Source organism: Triturus cristatus, chromosome 3_1, assembly GCF_964204655.1.
Source record: "Triturus cristatus chromosome 3_1, aTriCri1.1, whole genome shotgun sequence".
Classification (NCBI taxonomy): domain Eukaryota; kingdom Metazoa; phylum Chordata; class Amphibia; order Caudata; family Salamandridae; genus Triturus; species Triturus cristatus.
Window position 1 is genome coordinate 737578898 of NC_140583.1, and position 21606 is coordinate 737600503.

At 43.5% G+C, this 21606-nt stretch overlaps 1 protein-coding gene and 1 pseudogene across 1 annotated transcript in view; both read left to right on the forward strand.

The window, feature by feature from the left end:
• The first annotated feature begins 7562 nt into the window (after positions 1-7562).
• Positions 7563-8590, forward strand: LOC146860895 (28S ribosomal RNA; annotated as a pseudogene).
• Positions 8591-10935: 2345 nt separating this feature from the next.
• The window catches only part of MUC2 (mucin 2, oligomeric mucus/gel-forming), a 165956-nt gene continuing 155285 nt past the window's right edge, over positions 10936-21606 (forward strand). Inside the window, exons 1-2 of the mRNA XM_085644898.1 lie at positions 10936-11204; positions 11467-11728. Of these exons, the coding sequence (XP_085501024.1) occupies positions 11129-11204; positions 11467-11728 (338 nt within the window). The 5' untranslated portion in view covers positions 10936-11128. The remainder of the gene's footprint in view (positions 11205-11466; positions 11729-21606) is intronic.

Below are 21606 nucleotides of genomic sequence, written 5' to 3' on the forward strand. Positions count from 1 at the left end.
TAATTTTTCCAGAGCTGCCTCAAAAAAAAAACTTATTGCGCAAAGCTATGATGGTGCGTCCGTAATGAGTGGAAGCCTTAGTGGAGTTCAGAAGAGAATTCGAGATGTGTACCCTAATAATCATTAAGTGCACTGTTACGCTCACCAACTTAATCTTATTATGCAACAGGCAGTATCTAAGATCACCGAGACACAAATTTTCTTTCAGGATATAGGAGGCATTGCAGCATTCTTATCGCGTTCCCCCAAAAGAACAGAAGCACTTCATGACATTGTAGACAAAAGCGTTCCAAGGGGATCCTCAACTCGTTGGAACTTTAACATCCGTACAGTCAACCTAATCTATGAACATAGAGAGGACCTTCTGAAATGTTTTGAAGCCATAGAAGCCAATGATGAGTTTGATTACAAAAGTCAGATTGAAGCCCATGGCTTTGGTAGAACACTACAAGACAGAGAGTTTCAGTTCTAACTGTTTTTATTTCATCATATAATGGTAGCTGTCGACCTGTTATACAATCAGTTACAAGCACGAGAGATAGATACTGTCAAAGTGCAAGTATATACTACTATGTTTGTCCAAAGCATAAGCAAAGTGAAAGATGGGGTTGACAATTTAGACAGCAAACTGCCAGAGCAATCTACTTTCACAAACCGCAGGAAAAACATCACCACTATGGTCCGAATTGCAAAGGAGATCTGTGACATTGTAATTGTGCAGGCAAAAGAGCGTTTTTCTTTCACAAAACATTTGGTGAGTGCCACATTACTGCAAAGTCAACAGTTTGCCAAATATGATGAATCCTTCCCGGAGCGTGCTCTGAATGAGGCTGTGGGAGCTTATCCTATGCTCAATAAAGAAGAGCTGAGAACTGAGTTGACTGTACTGTACGCAATGCCTGTGTACCGGAAGGCCACAAGTGCCTTGTCTTTGCTGGCTTTAATACATAAACTTAATATGGAAAAGTCACTTGGAGAGACAGTGGCTTTACTTAAAATTGTCATAACCACTCCTATGACAACAGTCGAGGCAGAACAATGTTTTTCAGCCTTAAAGAGGATTAAGACATTCCTGAGAAACACCATGCTTGAGGAAAGACTCAATGCTTTGGCAATGCTCTCTGTAGAGAGCAAGCTAGTTCAGAAAATCCCGGACTTTAACACTAAAGTTATTGAAAAGTTTGCTGCTCTTAAAGAGAGACGTGCTGATTTTATTTACAAAAAGTAAACAATGTTGAATGCTGCTACTTTGCAACCAGTTTAGTTTGTTAAATAAAAAACATCTGTGAGTGAGGTACTCAGAAATGCATTGTATCTCGAAGTCTGTTATGAAGCTCTGTGGTTATACTAAATAAGCAGCTACCTATGTTATATGACATCTCTTTATTAATGTTATAACTGCACTTTCACAATTGCTTTATTAACCTTCCTGCTTTCTCAAATTTGCTTGAAAATGCACCATTTCTCTTCTTTTTTTTCAAAATTTTCTCGGGGGGAGAACCCCCCCCGAACCCTCCTTATAGGGGTTCGGGCTCGCTCGCTACGCTCACTCGCAACGGTGAAGTATACCAATCACTTTACGCCCCACCACTTTAAAATGTCACCAGCCGCCCCTGCTGGGGGCCTCAGCGTACCAAATCTATGTACAACAATCGGACTAAACAAAATCAACAATTTACTGTACCTTAGAGAAGCTCCAGATCTGTACGTAGCTCATTCCTCCATATATGCAGGGGAAATAATAAATGAAAAAATTGATAATATCATCAAAACACACAAACAACATTTTAGACAGTAGATTCCTGAGTTATGATTTACAATTGTTAGCAGTCAATGATTGGAGGAAAGAGGAATTCCAGAAATGGACAAATCTGTCCAAGGTGATGGTGTTAACTATTTAGCAAACAATCCAACCTCAAATTTCTGGATCGCAAGCATAACAAAATGACGGAAAATCAATACATAGCTGTGCTAATGTTAAGAGCAAATGTTTTGTATACCAGAGAAAACATCACTAGGGGAAGAAATCGGACATGCAGATACTGTAAAGATGTTTGCAAAACAATTGCTCAAATTTCAGGTGCTTGTCCTAAAACCTGAAAGATGGTACTGCTGTAGTGATTGATGTCTCAATTCGATATGAAAACACACATAATTCCCTTGAGCTAGCTTTTGAGAGTAAAGTTAAATATTATCAGGATTTATCACAGGAAATCAAATTTCTCACCAACTGTTCCACTGTAAAATTCCATGGCTTTATTGTAGGATATACGGGTATTTGGCCTCAGTGTAATGATGTTGCTCTGGCTGATTTAGGTTTACAAATGTCTTTCCCATTCAAGAAGAATACTTTCCTGTGTACTTTAATGGACACTCTTAAAATGTATCAAGTATTCATGGGCAATCAATTGTCAAGCTAAATGCTTAGATGTACACTGTTTTCCATCACACATATTTCATTATTGTAAAACATATTGTTTTAACATGTTTATCCACTGATATTTAAATCGGGTTAGAACAGTTTTGAATTTATACACAGTAGATTATAGTTGACATGTTGAATTAAAATATATAGTTAGTGATAGGAATGTTCATTCAATAGCTTTAGTTTATCATAGATGTGTGTGTGTGACAATTTAGATATAGAATTGTACATCATGACAGTTGAAATGTCTTGAATTCAAAATAGGTCTCAAATAATTGCATATCAGTACATACCACATATTGATTGTTAATGTCCTGCTAATCATACTTTAAATTTCTCGGGACTGTTCGTAGAAAATTTATATTGTTAGAATAGTACTGAAGGGTGTACTATCTCTAGCCTATACGCTATCCCAGTTCCTGTGAGAACAGCTTGAAGTATGGCTGTACTCCGGAACGAATGTTGTATTGTTGGAAGCAAGACCGATTTGACGGTGATGGGCAGCAATAATAACCCAGTATGAGCCACCGTGTGGTGGTACAGGAATAGCCAATGCCCTGACATCTAATTAGTGACTGGCATGAATGGATAAATCAGATTGTCTTATGATATCTCGAAAACGAGTGGGGGTCATAGGGATAAAGTTTACAGACTCTAATAGTTGTGAAATCCCCAAATCAACATAATAATATACTTAAACAACTATGAGTCTCATACAATGGAGGACCTTGACACAAGAATAAAGGTGATGCTGAGAACTAGTGAAGCTGTGAATTCAAGTATGCATATGTGTGTGTATGCATAGGTGTAAAAATTCCCATCATCAACCTCGGGAGGTTAGCTTCATCATCTGGGAATGAAGGACTTAATAGAGTACCATCTTCTACTTGGCAATTTGTAGATCTTGGTCTCTTATGTGTCCCAAACCAGTAGCTGGTATATTGTTGTTGTTGGATGATGGAGAAGTATAATAATTGCAGTGCTCGTGAAACGTGATAGTGTGTAAGTGCTGGATAAAAATTGTCTAACAAGGCACTAAACACATTTTATTAAATCGCTACCTTGTTGGCAAAAGATAAAAACAGTGCTATAACAGTTTCAATGATATAATAACTGTGATGGAAAAAAGAGGTCTACATGTTTCTGCTAACGGGTGGGATTCACCCAAGCATTCGTCAGGACCAATTTAGCTACTGCAAAGATGAAACAATGCTCAAATGAGCAGTGAAGTGATAAATACAACCTGGACCCAATCGAAGGGCCTAGAAGCTCTGTGGGAAGTAATTTTACTTCGCTGACCTACAGAGATGGGTACAAAGAAAAAGAAAAAGAAAACACAGCATAGCAAGAACCTTTTAGAAAGTTGTATTTTCAAGGTCAACATTTAGCATCCAGTACATTTATCTAGTATGCAAATACTCATATGTGTATCGAGACTGTAATAAGTCTGTATAATTAGGTAAGGTGAATAAAGTTCATAGCACTTACCCAATATGTGATGGGTGTGCACCTCACCTCACCTGGCTAGTGCTCAGGTTTGGGGAGGCCCCGCTCTGTAAAAGAATCAGAGGGTTCAAAAGTATTACTCCTCAGAATGTGGGCGATTTTAAACCGCTAGCGCTCACTCCGCGAAATGCCAAAAAACGTCTAAGCCCACACAATGTCATTCGTTTGCTACATAGCGTATAAACATTATTGGCCCGGACTGGGCTATGTAATCGCCATGGTATCAATTAAGGCGAAAAAAACGACTTGCGAAAGCAAACCGGTATGTTAAAATATAGTGAAGTAAAGCCGTGTCTCTAACAAAATGCCCAGAGAACACAAGCAATATCAGCGATGTGCTTGCTTACTGACAATGAACAAAGCGAAAGAGATTCCTACTCACCTATCCGTCGGTACCTCAACACGGAGCTGAGCTCGTAGGGGAGGCAACCAGCGGGGTGTAAGCACTCAGTTAAAGTAAAGAATGCCGGTATCTGTTGTCAAGACAACCAAGTGAGTGGGACGCTGGTGGATTGCGTCATCCCGTCGCGTTGAGTAAGCCTGGGAAATGTAGTCTTTCAATGGCGCAACAAGTAGGTGGCCAAGAAACCATTCCTAATTCGTTTCGTCAGGCCGAACAGACTGGCAATGAAGCCAAACTATTGCTATCGCCCTGAAATTTTAGAAGAATATCGTACATATAGAAGTCAGCCGCTAAAGTGAGTGTAACCAAGCGTGGAAACCTAGGCGACTTTGATGGTATGAACCTCTACGTTCATCTTTTCGAACAAGATAAAGTGCTGAACAACATCAATCCTTTCCACGACAGGATTGTCGTTTGGAAGAGATATATTGATGATATTTTGGTAATATGGCGTGGCAATGTTACCACCTTGCTTGACTTCCATGCATGGCTCAATGCCCAAAATAATTTTCTGAGATTTACAGTGACACATGACAAGACGAGACTGCCCTTTTTAGACATTGTCATCTATCCAACACAAGGGACTCTGGGGAGTGAACTGTACAGAAAACCCCAAGCAAAAAACTCACTTCTAAACTTTCAAAGTCACCATCCAAAGTCCCTTAAACAGAACTTGCCTGTCGGACAATTTCTGCGGATACGCAGGAATTGTTCCACCAAAGAGACTTTTGAGAAGCACGCCGCTGACCTGTCCCAACAACTGAAAGTCAAGAATTATCCTACCTCCTTGATAAGACAAGCTAAAAAAAGAGCGGCGAATAACAACAGAGACGCTCTCATTGCACCCCCAATACCAAAACCGCCACTCACGAGATTGACCTTTGTCAACACTTTCAGCACACTATCCAACCATGTGCAGAAAGTAGTGCGGAAACATTGGCGCATCTTAAATCTGAACAATGAAGAAATACCTCCTCCACTCTTCTCATTCAAGAGAGGGACGAGTCTAAAAGACAGTCTTGTACATACACGACCTAAAACTATGAGGAACCCTTCTACATCAACACTTTGGGACCTGCCACCTGTGCAAGGCCACTATCCTTGTGGCTCCTGTTCAGTGTGCCCACAGACAGCACCTACAAAATCAGTAGACATTGGTACCTCAAGACCATGGGTGCTCCATAAACATACAAACTGTAACTCAGAGAAAGTTATTTACCTGATCACCTGCCCTTGCTCACTAAAATATGTAGGGATGACCACCCGTAAAATTAAAGTGAGAATAAGTGAGCATAAGAGTACAATCAGGCGTAAGAAGCAAGCCACGAAAATGACTACCCATTTCCTGACATCGAACCACAAACCAGAAGATATGAAATGGCTCGTCCTGGAACAACCATTTATTCCATCACATATCACAGATGTTACGAATTACCTTTTTCACAAAGAACAGAAATGGGTTTTCAGACTTCATAGTGATCGGAATGGGCTCAATGACGATATTCCTTGGGCATCACTTTAGGATCAGACACACATATATATCCTATCGTATATAAAATGTGCCTCAGGTTGATATGATTTCAACACCATGTGCTTTCATACCATCAAAGTCGCCTAGGTTTCCACGCTTGGTTACACTCACTTTAGCGGCTGACTTCTATATGTACGATATTCTTCTAAAATTTCAGGGCGATAGCAATAGTTTGGCTTCATTGCCAGTCTGTTCGGCCTGACGAAACGAATTAGGAATGGTTTCTTGGCCACCTACTTGTTGCGCCATTGAAAGACTACATTTCCCAGGCTTACTCAACGCGACGGGATGACGCAATCCACCAGCGTCCCACTCACTTGGTTGTCTTGACAACAGATACCGGCATTCTTTACTTTAACTGAGTGCTTACACCCCGCTGGTTGCCTCCCCTACGAGCTCAGCTCCGTGTTGAGGTACCGACGGATAGGTGAGTAGGAATCTCTTTCGCTTTGTTCATTGTCAGTAAGCAAGCACATCGCTGATATTGCTTGTGTTCTCTGGGCATTTTGTTAGAGACACGGCTTTACTTCACTATATTTTAACATACCGGTTTGCTTTCGCAAGTCGGTTTTTTCGTCTTAATTGATACCATGGCGATTACATAGCCCAGTCCGGGCCAATAATGTTTATACGCTATGTAGCAAACGAATGACATTGTGTGGGCTTAGACGTTTTTTGGCATTTCGCGGAGTGAGCGCTAGCGGTTTAAAATCGCCCAAATTCTGAGGAGTAATACTTTTGAACCCTCTGATTCTTTTACAGAGCGGGGCCTCCCCAAACCTGAGCAGTAGCCAGGTGAGGTGAGGTGCACACCCATCACATATTGGGTAAGTGCTATGAACTTTATTCACCTTACCTAATTATACAGACTTATTACAGTCTCGATACACATATGAGTATTTGCATACTAGATAAATGTACTGGATGCTAAATGTTGACCTTGAAAATACAACTTTCTAAAAGGTTCTTGCTATGCTGTGTTTTCTTTTTCTTTTTCTTTGTACCCATCTCTGTAGGTCAGCGAAGTAAAATTACTTCCCACAGAGCTTCTAGGCCCTTCGATTGGGTCCAGGTTGTATTTATCACTTCACTGCTCATTTGAGCATTGTTTCATCTTTGCAGTAGCTAAATTGGTCCTGACGAATGCTTGGGTGAATCCCACCCGTTAGCAGAAACATGTAGACCTCTTTTTTCCATCACAGTTATTATATCATTGAAACTGTTATAGCACTGTTTTTATCTTTTGCCAACAAGGTAGCGATTTAATAAAATGTGTTTAGTGCCTTGTTAGACAATTTTTATCCAGCACTTACACACTATCACGTTTCACGAGCACTGCAATTATTATACTTCTCCATCATCCAACAACAACAATATACCAGCTACTGGTTTGGGACACATAAGAGACCAAGATCTACAAATTGCCAAGTAGAAGATGGTACTCTATTAAGTCCTTCATTCCCAGATGATGAAGCTAACCTCCCGAGGTTGATGATGGGAATTTTTACACCTATGCATACACACACATATGCATACTTGAATTCGCAGCTTCACTAGTTCTCAGCATCACCTTTATTCTTGTGTCAAGGTCCTCCATTGTATGAGACTCATAGTTGTTTAAGTATATTATTATGGATAAATCAGATGCCTACTGTCCCAACCTCCTATCTAGTGAAACAACAGCCAAGGGAGTGGCGGAATCAGTGGGGAAAGAAGTTCCTGTTGAGCTTAACTCTAGCCTGGCATTGAGAAGTGACGTGAGTGGTAGGATAAGTGGGAGGCCCTTGGGTTGATAGTGAAATACCACTACTCTTGTATTTTTTTCACTTAACCATCTAGGTGCTGGGCAAGCCCTGTGTGGCTCTTGCTTCTGCATCCAAGCGTCCAGTGCCCACTGAGCATGACTCATTCTGGGGAAAATGACAGGTGGGGATTTTTAATGGGGTGGTACACCTGTCAAATGAAAATGATGGTGTCCTAAGGTGAGTTTAGGAAGGATAGAAACCTCCTGCCGTGCAGAAGGGCAAAAGCTTGCTTGATCTCGATTTTCAGTATGGATACAGACCGTGAAAGCGGGGCCTCATGATTCTTCTGACTTTTTGGGTTTCAAGCAGGAGGTGTCAGAAAATATACCACAGGGATAACTAGCTTGTGTTGGCAATGTGTCCATACTGATGTCACTTTTTGATCCTTCAATGTCAGCTTTTCCTATGATGTTGAAGCAGAATTTACCAAGTTTTAAATTGTTCACCCACTAACAGGGAGCGTGAGCTGTGTTTTGATAGCCATGATGCAGCTTAGTTTTATCCTACTGATAATGTGCTGTTGTTATGGTGATCCTGCTCAGTACGGGAGGAACAGCAGGTTCAGATGTTTTGTTATGTGCTTGGCTGAATAGTCAATGGGGCAAAGCTACCATCTATTGAATTATGGTTGAACACCTCTAAGTCAGAATCCCCCTGAACTGTAACGATACCTCAGTGCCATGGAGCCTGGGTTGTCCTGAGATAGTTGGCTTCTGGGCTAGTCTATAAAGCTACTTGCTTGGGGCCTGGAGCGCAGAGGGAAGGGGGCCAACTCCATTGCCATTAGTGCTCCACTTGCCCACAGGGCACTCTGTGCTAAATCTTTTGTAGTCAACTCAATTCTGAGTTCTGAGTTTCTTATGTAGCAAAGTAGATACTTTGCTGTTGTCTATTGAAATGTATCCTCTAAGCCAAGCTTTTGTCTCTGTCTGTGTCCACACAAACACTAGGAGATGATGGACGGAGCGCTGAAACTTTTCAGACACCCCCCCCCCCAGTCACAGATCAGGGTTGAATCCATCATCGTTCTTTAGCTCACTTCGCCACCCCAGTTCAGACCCAGCTATATGCAAATCAGTCTTGACCCTGTGCCTCATGGAAACAGTCCAGTCAGAATTGCCAAGCCAGGTCTTCCCTGGACCGGAAACAAGCATCCTGGGACCGGTTTCGGGGTAACACCCCTCATCAGCCAGGCTAGTTTGAATCCAGTGGCAAAATTAGCAAGGGACCCATGTCTCGGCATACCCTGTCAACTTCGGGCGAACAACGCAAACACAAGGAGATGATGGATGGGGTGCTGAAACTTTTCAGACACTCACCCCTAGTCACAGATCTGAGTTGAATCCATCATCGTTCTTTAGCTCACTTCACCACCCCAGTTCAGACCCAGCTATATGCAAATCAGTCTTGACCCTGTGCCTCATGGGACCATTCCAGCCAGAAATGCCAAGCCAGGTCTTTCCTGCACTGGAAACAAGCATCCTGGGACTAGTTTCGAGGTAACACCCATCATCAGCCAGGCTAGCTTGAATCCAGTGGCAAAGTGAGAAAGGGACCAACATCTGGGCATACCCTGACAACTTAGGGCAAACAAAGCAAACACAAGGAGATGATGGACAGAGCATTGTCTGTGTCCATCCATGCCCGCATGTGGGGATCCCTCTACTACCAGGCTGGCAGGAGGGACAGGATGCGAGCCTGTGGGAGGTCACCTCCATCACATGCCGCCTGCACAAGCTTCTTCCCCTCCCTCCCTGTGTTGCCTGGGCAAGGGAGGGGGCACGTTCCTTTGCAGTTCAGCATGGTGACCAGATGGTCGGATTGGGCACCGGCGGCATGTCTGGGAGGCGAGAAACCAATGGGTGGGGCTAGGAAAGAGCCTGCTGACTACCAGCCCGATTGCTCCCTGTTACCTGGGCACTCTAGTCACATGTTTGGCCCAAACCATCTGGTCGCTGGGCTGGCTGACCAGATGATCAATCAGTGGCCAGCCAACCAAATGACCAGTTGACAGCTAGCCTGGGAGGCCTGCTCCCCACAGTCCAGAGCTCCAGGCACCAGGCAGGGCAACCTTCCCTACCCGGGTAAGGGTGGCATAGGACAGAGGAGTAAATTGGGGTCTTGCCGGATGAACAGCTCCTTGAGAGTTGGGCCTCAAGGCCAGGGCTCCAGGCACCAGGCAGGGCCAACTTTCCTACCAAGGCCAGAGTGGCATTGGACCAGAGTTGAGTCTGGGGCTCCTGCAGCCTGAACAACACCAGTAATCCCCTGTGGTAGTCTTGGTCCTTGCAGGCTGGTGGTGCCAGCAGAAAGCCTCCTCCCTGCCCAGGGTAGGGTGGCTCTCTAACTGCTAGAATTTGCCAGGTTCCAAGATGTCCACCAGTTCGTTTGTCAGCTTTGTGCTAGTAAAAACGTCAGCAGAGGCATTTCAGTCTCAAGGCTGATCCAGGCAAAGGATACACATGGGTGCGTCAACTCAGTGAGCCTTGTCACCATCCCAGCCTTCCTAACCGTTCAGTGGTTTTGGATTAGGGTCGAGCACATTTCCTACCATGGCTGAAATGTGAAAACATATTTTTTTTTTACCTCACTCTTGATTTTTTTTTCTGCACAAAACTGCATGAAATTTGGCATGCCAGACCTTAGATGGCTATGCAAAGGGAGTGCCAAGTTTGCTGCAGCTCCTATGATACAGGGCAAAGTGATAGGCAAATTAAAAAAAAAATTCTGGAAAGCCGAGCTGAACCATAACTATACAGTGGCAACTGCCACTGTGAAATATGTATATTTGAGCTACTCGTTCTCTGTATGATTAGTGTTCAAGATATGCCAGTTTCATATCAAAATACTGAGAGTCGGTTACTGTATTGCTAAGTTATTTCGATTCACTAGTATAGTAGAACATAATGGCGAATTTCTTAATGTATCTCTCATCTTGTGGAAATCTACTGCATCCTAGAAACACCCTTGACCAATAGGAGCCACGCGTCAGAGTGCACAGGCTGCCCCTGAGTCCTCAAGGCAGCCTTTTCCAAAGGTCTGAAGGGAGGGGATCTGTAAACACTCAGAATCCGACAAACTTAAGGCAAGTAACGTCACAGTTTTGGATCAATAAATGTACATGTCATAAAAGGCTAATTGCAAGAGAATGTGTTAAAAGCAGCGGGTCATGTTTTAAGGGTAAAACTTCCTAGTTTATGATTTACCATTAATTGCAAGACAGTGAAAACTACACCCTTGTATCCAACTCTTCGTGTCAAATGCCACTTCACAAATATAGGAATGTCCTCTCTGTTTGCTTTTTCGTTCTCTGAGGCATTTACACCTCCCCGGGCTCGGCACTTCCTGCTCCATACTCCTCCCATACAGATCTCCTTGTAAAAGGAGCATTATAAAAGGAGAGAGCGCTATGCAGGATCAGTTCTTGTAGCTCACTCCCCCATCCTTCATCAGCCACGATGGGGCTCAGCTGGGCCGGTCTAGGCGTCCTATGGCTGGCTTTGTCCTGTGCCCATGGTGTGGACATTATAAAAGGTAAGCTAGGGTGGGCTGGATCTGTAGGGTGGGAACCAGTTACTTTAGAGCACACAGAGCCTCTTTAGGTAGTGTGGAGGGAAGTGTGCCAGAGAAGGATTTGAATGTCGAAAATGATTCTCGTTTCAAGAAGTCATGAGCAGACAGGGAAAAATAAAATGTGCAACAAATGTGTGCCATCATTTCACTCCCAAAAGGAACTGGGCAGTGTGGCTTGGTTGCTTTTGTGTTCATATGCACCTTTGCTGTGTGTTCTTGACAGGAAAGGAACGTAGCCATGGCCACTATGTCTGCAGTACTTGGGGGAACAACCACTACAAGACCTTCGATGGGGACGTCTACCAGTTCCCTGGCACCTGTGACTACAACTTTGCCTCAGACTGCCGGGAGTCCTTCAAGGAGTTCTCAGTTCACATCCAGCGGGGCGTCGGCGTGAGCCACCCCCAGATCAGCAACGTCCTCCTTACCATCAAGGACGTGACCATCCTTCTTAGGAGCCACGTGGTGGTGGTCAACGGAGCCATGTGAGTCCTCCGGATGCTTGTCTTTTGGGTTCCTAGCAGGAGGGGATACGTTTAACTGGTACATAGCAGCAATTGCTTTCTGTCTGGGAGAAGAAAGCTTGTGACTGCCACCAAAGGGTAGATAGATATGATAATTAATAACTCTTGCCCTGAAATGTATGTATGGGGGGTGATATACATCATAGTGCTGCATGTGATTTGCACCAATGCAAACACGTGTGCAATTGAAGCCTTTGGTGATTTTAAACTTCTAAAAAACACCCATCACAAATCGGGTCATGTCTAAAAGATGGAGTGTGCAGTCTAATATGCATAATTGACCCACATCTTGTGACTAATTCAAATGTCACTTGTAGATTTCATCTCTGACTTTCATGCGCCTGACCAAAGTTTGACAGCCTTATTTGGAAATGGAAGTCAGTAGCCAGAGACCAGTGGATGCCTGGATAGCTGCTGTCTAGCCTTCCTCGGTATGCTCCCAAGCGGTGGCATAGCGAGTGAAAGAATAGCTTAAGTGGCACGCTCATTGAATCTGTGACACCAATGTATTTTGGTATATATTTATGTATGTATGTATCTGTGTCTGTGTGTGTGTATGTATTTATGTATGAAGTCTGTTTGTATGAATGTAAGTGCAATTTGCATAATTGAGCCTAGCCATGAAGGCAGTGGAGTGCTGCACAGAGTCCCTTGCACGCAGTCAACGAGGGACAGGGAAGGTAGGGGATTGATGGGTTGCCACTGCATTGTGATGCGGTGTTCATTAAAGAGAAGAGATGGGTGAGACTATCAAGTTGGGTGTCAGTGATGGCAAATTGTGGTGGTTTTTAGCAAACTAGATGCTTACCCACTGAAACCTAGTGAAAGCCATCAATTCAGTTGAAGAGTTCACATTAAGTGGCTATGGTGTACAGTAACTCCAGCTCTGTGTAATATGTCAGTCCCTAATTCAGAGCTAATCAGTCAGTGAATCAGCCCTTCAAATAATGATGTGAGGGTGAGTGACCAACTGACTGGATACACATGTGGTGATAAGTGTGCAATACAAATACTGATTGATTGATTGATTGACTGGCCTATGGGTCTGCAAGCATGCCACACGTTTGGTAGTCGGTAAAATCTCATTTATTGGGACCAGCAGGTTTGTTGAGGAAGGGACAACAGGAGTTGAATTTGGTAAATCATTGATCCAGCTTCAGCTGAAATGACCAAAGAGACTCAGAGGGGTAAGAGCAAAATGTGGGTAGTGTGAGCACTAGTCACGAAAAGTGGCGTCTTCTTGAACGTAGAAAAGATATGTGGGGATCCACCCAAATTTTCAGGTGTCTGGAAAGAGAAACAGGGGATTCCCAAATATACTTGGAAGCGTGAAAATGCTCAAGTTGGGGAGCATTTATTTAAGCCCACAGGAGAGGTCTACTTGTGTGTCAAAATGTACCAGAGAGGGCTTTAGACTCAACGTTTTAAAGGTTGCTGAGCTGAAGTTTTGTTGCTGTAACTGTGTGCTTGTTTTATTGGTCTCGGAAGAGAAAGGAAGGTAGATGTTGTTCTCAAGCTGAGTAGCACATTGAGAAGGCTAAAAACATGTCAACACCCTCTGTGTACAGAGAACTCAAATGTTTTTGCAAAGTAATGCAGGAGGGTTGTGGAGGGCTGACGTAGTTGGAGTGATGTTATCATAGCTCATGCGGTATATCACAAGCACAGCTCTATCATTCTTAAACATCTTTTAGGAGCTGCTATAGGAACCCTACATTAAGTCTTATGGGGAACTGCTCATGTGTAAGACAGTGGGGCATGCTTCATTCTGTGGATCAGGAGCTCACAGCACTGAATCTGAGCCACAGCCCTGATGCGTGGCGCTGTGGTGTCCAGTGAAGGTATGCTTCTCTGCCATATATGCACACACACCCTACTGACAGAGCGCATTCAGCTCAATTCTAATGGGTGCCACTGCATCTGCATGAGATGCATCCAATGAGATCTAGGCCGCTGTCACTGCAGTACCTCTAGTAAGGAGGCATAGGTACCATATTTTAGGACTGAGATGAAATATTCGTCGAGGGGACTAGGGAGGCAGGGCGTTGATTTTTCAATATGTGTTATCTGGCACAGCCCCTCGCTATTCAGCTTTGATCATAAACATGAAAATGTTTTGCAAAAGTCCGTCCCATGTCACGGGATCTTCAACTTACTAAACGCATATGATCCCACCTGAGGTGGACGTCTAAATTCTGAACATAGAAAGGGCACATGTGTCATTGAAAAAGTCTGCCTGAAGGAATAGTTTCCAAAGGGATTTCAATGATTAGAACTGAAATTTAGAGTACTAATCATTCGTAGAACACAGATAATGGTACAGTGTTGTGTTAGAATAATTATGGGAATCAAATTACTTTCTTTTTGATACTTTTATTGTTCGAAAACAGTGTGTCACTTTTTTATGACCAAAAACACAAGAACAAAGTGCTGCGTGAAATGCAGTCCATTGCTTTTTGCCCTCTACGCCATACAGACGGAGAGCAGCTGCACGCATAGGAGCAGACCACCCCAATGCCAGGCCGAGCCCCATCTAGAAGGGAACATAAGCAACTTCTCTTTGCCTTATATTTCCTTCGCTTCCTCACTTCTAATCTTTAATGCTAAATTCCCCAGGGGAAATTGTTTCTGTGTTGCGACCAATGGACAGGGAGGTCACAAAAGAGGGTCGCCAATGTCAGGCTGGAAAGACAGAAGGCGTCAAAAACCCGAAGCCGATGTTAACATTGTTTAAATGCAAAAGATGAAGGAAAGCAAAATCTGGTGAAATCTTACCATGATACTGCAGAAAATCAGCTGCCGGTGACAAGCAAAACGAAAGTAGGTGTGGCGTCTGTGTACACCAAATTGGAAAGTGACTGCAGCTCGATGTGGTAGTACATTAACTTCACCATGATCTTCTGTATAACCTTTGTTGCGGCATGAAGTAAACCGTGCAATGTAGAGTTTTCGGGGACAATTATCTTGGAAATAGGAAAACACAAAAACCACTCCAGTCCGAAGCCCTGCGTGGCATTAGGCATTAGTCGAGCGAGAGAGAACATTCCCGATGCTGACATGGTATTGCCAGGTATACATTTCAGAGTCTATTTTTCTTATTAGTTAACTAAAACTTTGGTATGCACCTTTGGCCCTGATTCTATTTCTTGGTGTGAGTACAAGCCATGAGTTTATGAAGGCGGAGCTCGAAGGCTAAAACCCCGCCTAGGTCGGCACAGGAGGTTTTGTCTCAGAGATATTTGATTCCAGTTTCCACATTCCTTCCGGTCCAGGAAGAGATGCTGAGGACTACTCTATATGAGTTAAGCAAGTGACTATCCGTCACTGATGGGCTCTCTGTCTTAATGGGCACAATTTATATCCGGGTCACAGGTCACACTCAGACTCTAGTCTTCATACAGGATGCGGCTGTCGTTGTTCTTCGGCAGCTGGTAGAAGGCTAGGTGCCGGTGGTAAGTCCTGGTGGTAGCTCTGACGGGCAGAAGTACTGAAAAGTGCAAAAGTGAGGTGTTGAAACGTTCTGGGGTGCTCGGAACATTTAATGGGTTCTAGCTGCATAAGGGGATACGTCACCGTATCGCAGTTAGTTCTTAATGGATTAGCGTGCATGTGGGACCACAGCTCCCACGTTCAGAAGAGACCTCTGGATTGGTGAAAGGCAGCCAAGCGGGTAAATTGTCGACTGTACAACTGACACGAGTTTTATTCGCAGCTTTCAGTATTGAATAACTACTTTTCTGTATTTCTCTGTGCCTCAGTCTCTTGGTTGAACAAACCTGAAGTGCTAACGAATGGGCCTCACGTTAAAAGTGGTCGTGTTGGCCTCTCTGGGATTTAAGGTGTTTTGTTTCTTACGATGCTTTCTGCTATAGCCAATAACACCTTCCAGCAGCCCACACCTGCACTATAACCTGCTTAACTAGTTTGTATGAGGCATGCGACCAATGTCTGGAGCCGTAACACCCATACTCAAAATGATGTGTATTGGTGTTCGATTCCTTCTTCCTCCCGGTAAAGGTTGTGCTGGCTCAGACGATGCTGGAGTCGGTGATCAGAGCTCGACACTGGCAGAGTCTCGCCTCTGATCTCTGTGACCTTGGCGTCGAGGCTTGCAAAGATTGTCACAGTCTCATTCATCCATCCAAGATGAAGTGATGTCTTCGCCATTGTGGGAGAGTCCTAATCTTGCCCGTAGACAGGGCGCTGGTGCCTTAAACCTGGCTCTGGTGCAAGGCATTTTAGGGCTCACAGAAAACATACATTTTGCAGTTTTGGTGCTCCTTTTCCCCTGGCAAAAAGGCGATTTGAGGCATATTTTGTGCTCTTCTCGGTGTATTCTGTTATTTGTGTGTCGCACCATAAGGTAGCTGGTTACAATGACCTTAACGTAGCGTCGCCCTGCTAACCAATGGACTGGAAAATAAAAAATTAGGATGTTTAACAGAGCGACTACCTAACGCAGTTTTCTGTTTGTTAGTACTGTGTTAATTAAAAATCCCACTGTGATACAAACTTCAGCCGACAATTATCAAGCTGTATCCACTTCAACCACTTGCTAATATATGAGATTTTGCCTTGAAACATTGTTGTAATGCAAGTAGAAGCCAGGGAAATTTGGGGCTGGTCACACGACTCTGACACAGCAGGATGACACGAGTTGCCCCTTTGCATCGATGCAGCAGGCACATACATAGCACAGTCAGGGGCATAACAAAGGTCCCTGAAGCCCCTGTGACAAAGGAAGGCCCCCATGCTTTCAGAGGACCCCTCACCTAATGGGAGCCCCTATTCAGCCCAACGGAAGTAATTATCTATGAGATATGAGAGACTCAGGGTACCTCCCCACATTCTACAGGGAACCCCCCTACCCCTCCATCATTTATCGTTACACCACTGAGAAATGTATCAGATTAACAGGAGCGTTGTCTCACTTGCCCATCCAGGTGGGGATCAGCGATCTGGAGTCTTGCACACAGTGCTGATCTTGAGTGCCAGTAGGTATGATTATCAGGGCCATAAATAGTAACGATGGGCTGGATTACCTTTTGGATCCACTAGGTCGCCCTCCCAAATGCCTCTTATGTTATACCTTCAGTTCCCCTAACATGTAGGATACAGAGACTGGCAAAATAATTCCTCTTTTGTCAACATAGTCATACCCGCCTTATCACAAATACATGGGACCTGCATGCACACATGGGATCTGCATGCACATTATTCCACCTCCAAAACATATAACAAGGTCCGAACTGCAACTCGTCCTTCTGCCGACTACCACTACCAGAGGAGTCGGCCACCAATGTCAGGTCCCTTTACAAACATCAAGGAAGGTGGGAGCCTATGATCAATGGTGAGTTAAGTGAACATTATCCATTTTGGGGAACATTTTGTGGGAACTCACTCTCATCTCTCATTCACCTGCTCTTCCTATTGCACACCCATCACAGGTCACCTATAGAACCATTGCTCCGAGGAGGTTTCCCTATGTGCTTCCAATCCTAACATTTGTTTGGACTCCCTCTCATCTTCGATGAATTATGTCCGAAAGGTTAAATTATTCGCCTTCAGCCAGGCTCCATGGTAAGATTTCAAGGGCCTTGGATAGTGCTTTAAACAAGTGCTACAATAGGTGGTTTTCCTTTCTGAAGAAAAGTTCTGCTTTCTGACATCTGACAGGACAGGTAGCTGTATAACCCTCCTCTTTCAACCTGCTCCAAGTCGAGCTCTCCTGGCTTCCTCTCAGGGATTCATGTCTATCGTGCCTGGACCATATGTTGTGATGTCACATCCGTAGTCAACCTGTCCAGATGGGTGACATGACACAATGCAAGCCCTGCAGCTGCTCTTCTCACTCTACCCATACACCATACGCTCCTATTACACATAAGAATCAGTGATCGCCCCAAGACCACCTATAGTCTGCACCAAACCTACAGTAATAACCAGGGCTAGAATGGGTCCTAATGTGACTAACTATTTTTATTGTTTACTCATGGCTTATATTGAGATTTAATGGTGTTTTTGTTCAACGAGAGGTATCTCTACCTTTCCAGGTAACATTTATTTACAACAAATGTAAGTAAATGTCCTACAATTGGATCCATTTTAAACCATTTGTAACTGGTCAACTGGACTTGATTTCCCTTGAATTCATTTATAGAGCACATTATTGAGAACTTGGGCAGCCTGACATTAATATGACTGAACTGTGGTTCAAAAACAGTCTAAGCAGAGACAGAAAATGACCAGACCTTCAGGGCAAACGCGTGCAAACACAGGACAAGAGGGAGTATATTCCATTGTTTAGCCACCAAGTAGGGAAATGATTAAGCCCCATCTTTCCACTACAAAGTTGAGGTGTCACCACTCAACCCACCACTAGACGGGAGGCAGAAGATGGAAGAGATCTAGATGGCAAATAAGCTCTAGGTTAAGGCGACCGTTATCGGCCAGGGCCCAGCGAACCAGAGAAGTACTTTTAACAGAGGTTCTGGAAGAAATTTCAGAGTGGGGGTGCTGCCATCAATCTCATATTTCTAAATTCATAGGGATTGTGAAAAATCCAAGCGTCACACAAAACCAAGTGTAGCAAGTGTGTCACACCCCTTCAGCAGGAGAGTGGTGACGATGTATTATGATGCAGCCAGCGGTGCATTTTAGAGCACTGGTGAGGTAACACAGTGTTGTTTAGACCACGTGCTTTCTGTTGTTTTGTGTTGAAATGGCCACTAAATATGCATTGACATTCAGTTTTACTGGTAAAATTATATAGCGCACAAATAATAATGTGTGGAAATTGTGTTTCAGTGAATATTTATCATTTGCATATCATTAAGTAAAGTGTCTTGATTTGTAATCCTATTAAAATCTTTGTTTCCATCACCAAAAATGGTGCTTTATTTGTGCTTTCGTTATGGTGGATATATCTTGAAATATGTTTATAGGTCTTTTACTGGCATTTCAATGTTGTAGTGTATTAGAAAAAAACTTACATCCTACAGTCAAGTCAACTCAGTTTTATTGTATGGTTAATTAAAACCTTTACAAAGAGTAAAAAGCATTGGAATGTACAAAATTCAAATAAAACCATATGATAAAAACATTGCTGGGAGCTGACGGATGAAATTCGGATAGGTCTTGCTTTCTTAGTGGGTGGGAAACAGAAAACACAGGACCCAAACCCTGCTATGGAAGTGAACAGAGGAAAACTGGTCTTATTGAAAATGAATAAGCAGATAATGCATAAAATAAGACCAGCTATACACTGAAGAATTTCAAACAGTGTGCAAATTTCACAAGGCACAGGCCTACGTTTAGAATGGTCGAAATGGGAATCAAAAGTTCTCTTGCTTGAAGGCTGGCCTGATGCAGTCGAGACAGTGCGTTCTGGAGCGGCTCTGAGCAAGGAGTCCAAGCATACAGTGGATAAAAGGAAGTCGACTTTGCACAAAGGAGCAATGAACTATGTGCAAATTTCGCAGAGCAAGGGCCTGGAGGTAAAACAGGCAGCAGGAATGGAGAGCAAGAGTTCTCTCTTTCAATGGCTGGCCTGGTTCAGTCCGGACAGTGCGTTTTCTTTCACCTCCTGTATCCACCAAGATTGTCAGATAGTTCGCTCTCCAAAATTCTCCCATTTTGCAATCAGAGAATAAAAATTAAACACCAGTGTCCCAATAGCAACCTCTGTCTTTGAGCAGCAAATGTGGCAAGATTAACACAACATTTAAAGTCATCTTTATTGCTCTTTCACCTTCTGAGCTCTAGCATGGTAATTTTTTGGGGTGCTGCAGCACCCTCCCTCCCCCCACCCCCACCCCAGCACTCCTAATTCCTTCACCTATGAATTTAATAACAATTTCCCATCCAATTGAAAGCTAATTAAAGATTTAAAATGAGATGAAACATGTGACTGAAGGGAAAGACCTAAAAGTGAGCATGTTGTGACATTCTGCATTATGTGCGGCCCATCTCGCATTCGTCCTGTGGCACCAAAATACAAAGAGTTGCGGCATTCCTGGCGTGATAGCATAAGAGCCGCAACACTGATTTGCGGCAATAATGTACATGTCTTATTCTCCCATAGAAACATCAGATTGACCTTACTTCAGTCGCCTGAGTGGCAAGAGTTAGGGCGCAATAAAACAGAAACCCATGGTTTCTCAATTCTGGCAGGGGAGTGGCACAAACCCTCATCTCCTTGGACCACCATGTCAAAGACTAAACAGAGGTATCGCCTCTGACCAGGGCCAGCTTTAAGGCAATCAGACTGGTGCAGCCGCACTGGACGCTGACACGGAGGGGGGAGGGGGGACAGTGACCGCAGAGTGGCGCTGTGTTTAGCAATAATGTACAATTTAAAAAGTACCTGCTGCCAAGTTCCTTGTGTGTCCAGCTTTCAGACAGCAATAAAAATATCAAGATAACTCTTGTGATTAATGTTCCTGCTAGAGAGATATTGAAGTTTTGTGTAGTGGAAGATTTGACTCACCACAAAGTAGCACATAGAGTTGAAATGCCAGCTGCAAATAACAGATCTGTATTTCATGTGGATAGCTGAGTGGATTAATAAAGCCAGCCTTACCAGCACTTTAAAACAAATGAAACATATGTGAGAGAGGGGCTATGGAGAGATGAGGGGCACCTTTGCACGGTGAAAGTGAGTGAAACTGAGTAAGGGTACATGGGGCAGGAGTGCCAAAACATATTGTCACACAAGGTTCCACCAGTGCTAAAGCAAGTCCTGCCTCTGACACCTCGGTTTTCTCAGTGTTTCATTTTAGGGCATTCTCCCTCATCCAGTTCTCCACAGATAAAAAACATTCGGGGAGATTTTCTAGTGTCAATAAAGAATTAAACAACAATTTTGGGTATTGTAAGCATAGGTCACCAGTGTAAGGCAAAATGCAAAAATCAACTGAGCTACAAATGCATCCAACAAGGTGTGGCTCACAGACGAGCCCTGCAATACCTTATGATCCAGAGTAATAAAGAGTGCCTAAAAGAGCTCAGAATGCAAATTAGCATTTTGTTTCTAATGTCAGCATTAAAATTGTTATGAAAAAACGACATTGTGTGACATCTTATCGAAGGTGATAAAGCTGTCTAGTAAAACTAGAACCACTCTATCACTCTACCACCCTCATTGACTGTTCTCTGATGGTCACGGCGAATGTCCTCATCGACTGTATGCCCTCTTCGAGAATGGTCTAACAGACTGTTCTCTGACGGTCACTGCGAATGTCCTCATCCACTGTATGCATGCATCGATAATTCTCTGAGTTTCATCGAGAATGACCTACTTGACAGTTTTCTTAAGGTGAATGAGAAGGGTAACTATTCCTGCTTTAGCATTCTGCAATGGTGCAAAGCCAGCCTATGTTTTGTCTATTATACAATCGTTGCCCAGAAGTGACAAAGGTTGACTATTAGTATACTTTTATAAAACCCCGATAGGAAAAGGTAGCTGAGATATAGGCCTGAAATTGTCTAGCATAGTTGGATCTCCAGTCAGATTTCTTTTAACGTCAATAAACCAGAAAGATTGCGAGGTAGCTCAATAGCCACTGTCTGTGCAGCTAGAAGGAATATAGATGCTGGACAAAGTTCAGTGTGCAAATCCTATTTGATGGTCAAAATCAATTCCCTTGTTAGGCTGTAATGGCATAAATTTAGATAACAAGTTATTTCCTCCATAACATCCAGGATTAGAGAAAGTGAATATAGTGGATCGCTAATCTGAAAGAATTGGCATATTTGCTCTTTTGTATTATGAAAATCTTCCACCAGCGGACCCTTTCAAGCAATCTGTATTTCTCTCAGACATCACTTTAAAGCACCAG